Source organism: Suricata suricatta, chromosome 11 (assembly GCF_006229205.1).
Source record: "Suricata suricatta isolate VVHF042 chromosome 11, meerkat_22Aug2017_6uvM2_HiC, whole genome shotgun sequence".
NCBI lineage: Eukaryota > Metazoa > Chordata > Mammalia > Carnivora > Herpestidae > Suricata > Suricata suricatta.
This window is the reverse complement of record NC_043710.1, coordinates 13,308,804-13,310,354: the sequence shown is the minus strand read 5'-3', so window position 1 is coordinate 13,310,354 and position 1,551 is coordinate 13,308,804. Positions and strand designations below refer to the sequence as shown.

The window sequence follows — 1,551 nt, the reverse complement described above, 5'->3', positions numbered from 1 at the left end:
AGCATCCCAACTCTTGGATATGACAATCAAAATGTCACTAGGCATTGAAAATATTCTTCATGGAGTAAAATGAGTCCAGTTGAGAACTACTGATCTATTTCCATTTCTGCATGTATACATAGTTGTTCAATGTGGGAGTTTGGTCTATTTCAATATCTTCAATGGGACAGTTTGGATGTATCTTATTTATACTAGTTTGGCATACAAAAACCTCTCTCAGGACATAGTACATGATATCTACTGGCTGTGATGATATCTCTATCCAGAATAGATGTTCTAGGAAATCTGGATGGAAAAGCACAACCTGACAGTCATGAATGAATTCATTCTCGTGGGTATCACACGACGTCCTGAGCTGCAGGCTCCATTATTTGGACTCTTCCTCCTCATCTACACAGTCTCAGTGGTGGGCAACCTGGGCATGATCATCCTCACCACAGTGGACTCCAGACTGCAAACACCCATGTACTTCTTCCTCAAGCACCTGGCTCTCACTGATCTAGTTTATTCAACAAGTGTAGGGCCAAAAATGTTAGTAAGTTTTATTGTGGAAGAAAACACAATTTCCTATTATTTGTGTGCCACACAGGGAGCATTCTACACTATCTTCATTAATAGTGAGCTTTTCATCCTGTCGGCTATGTCCTATGACCGCTACGTGGCCATCTGTAATCCTCTGCTCTATCCAGTCATCATGACACAAAGGCTGTGTCAGGTGCTGGTGGCAATCCTCTATCTCTACAGCACATTTGTGTCTCTGTCAATCAACATAAATATTTTTACTTCATCTTTCTGTGGCTACAATATTGTCAATCATTTCTACTGTGACTGTCTTCCCTTGGTATCCTTGCTGTGCTCAAATACGCATGAAATTGAACTGATGATTTTGATTTTCTCAGTTTTTAATTTGATGTCCTCCCTTCTGATGGTTATTGTGTCTTACCTGCTGATCCTGGCAGCCATCATCAGGATGAACTCCGCTGAGGGGAGGCACAAGGCTTTTTCTACCTGTGGGTCCCACTTGACAGTGGCCACATTGTTATATGGTACTACGATATTTATGTATGTGCAACCTGAGTCCAGTCATTCCTTTGACACTGATAAAGTGGCGGCCATATTTTACACCCTCATTATCCCAATGCTGAATCCCTTGATCTACAGCCTGAGGAACAGAGATGTAAAATATGCTTTCCATAGGCTATGGAAAAAGTTATGCAGCACCTTTTCTTAAGTTTAACATGTACTATATGGTTTCTGTGAAATAGATTACCAACATTAAACATCTCTATTCATTCTTTCACAAGGAAAATCAAAGATAAATGAGTTCATAATATGTATCTAGAGATTGACTTATGTGTATCAGTCATACTTTGAAGTGTTTTGAATACACTGAAGTAACACATATATATTCCATTCTTGAGGGAAAGACAAGAATTATAAGCATCATAATTAGGCAATGTGTTAGTACAAGAATGGGTCTTTAACTCTCACCAAGCAGGGAGTGTGGGAATGATGTGTGGGAGGGAAGATTACCTGGTAAAGAAAGAGGTA

General features: G+C 39.7%; 1 protein-coding gene across 1 annotated transcript; it reads left to right on the top strand.

Moving 5' to 3' along the window:
* The first annotated feature begins 289 nt into the window (after positions 1 to 289).
* Positions 290 to 1,231, top strand: LOC115271771 (olfactory receptor 8K3-like). The gene has a single exon (XM_029914724.1). The coding sequence runs from the start codon at positions 290 to 292 to the stop codon at positions 1,229 to 1,231; it is 942 nt and encodes a 313-aa protein (XP_029770584.1).
* The last annotated feature ends 320 nt before the right edge of the window (positions 1,232 to 1,551 follow it).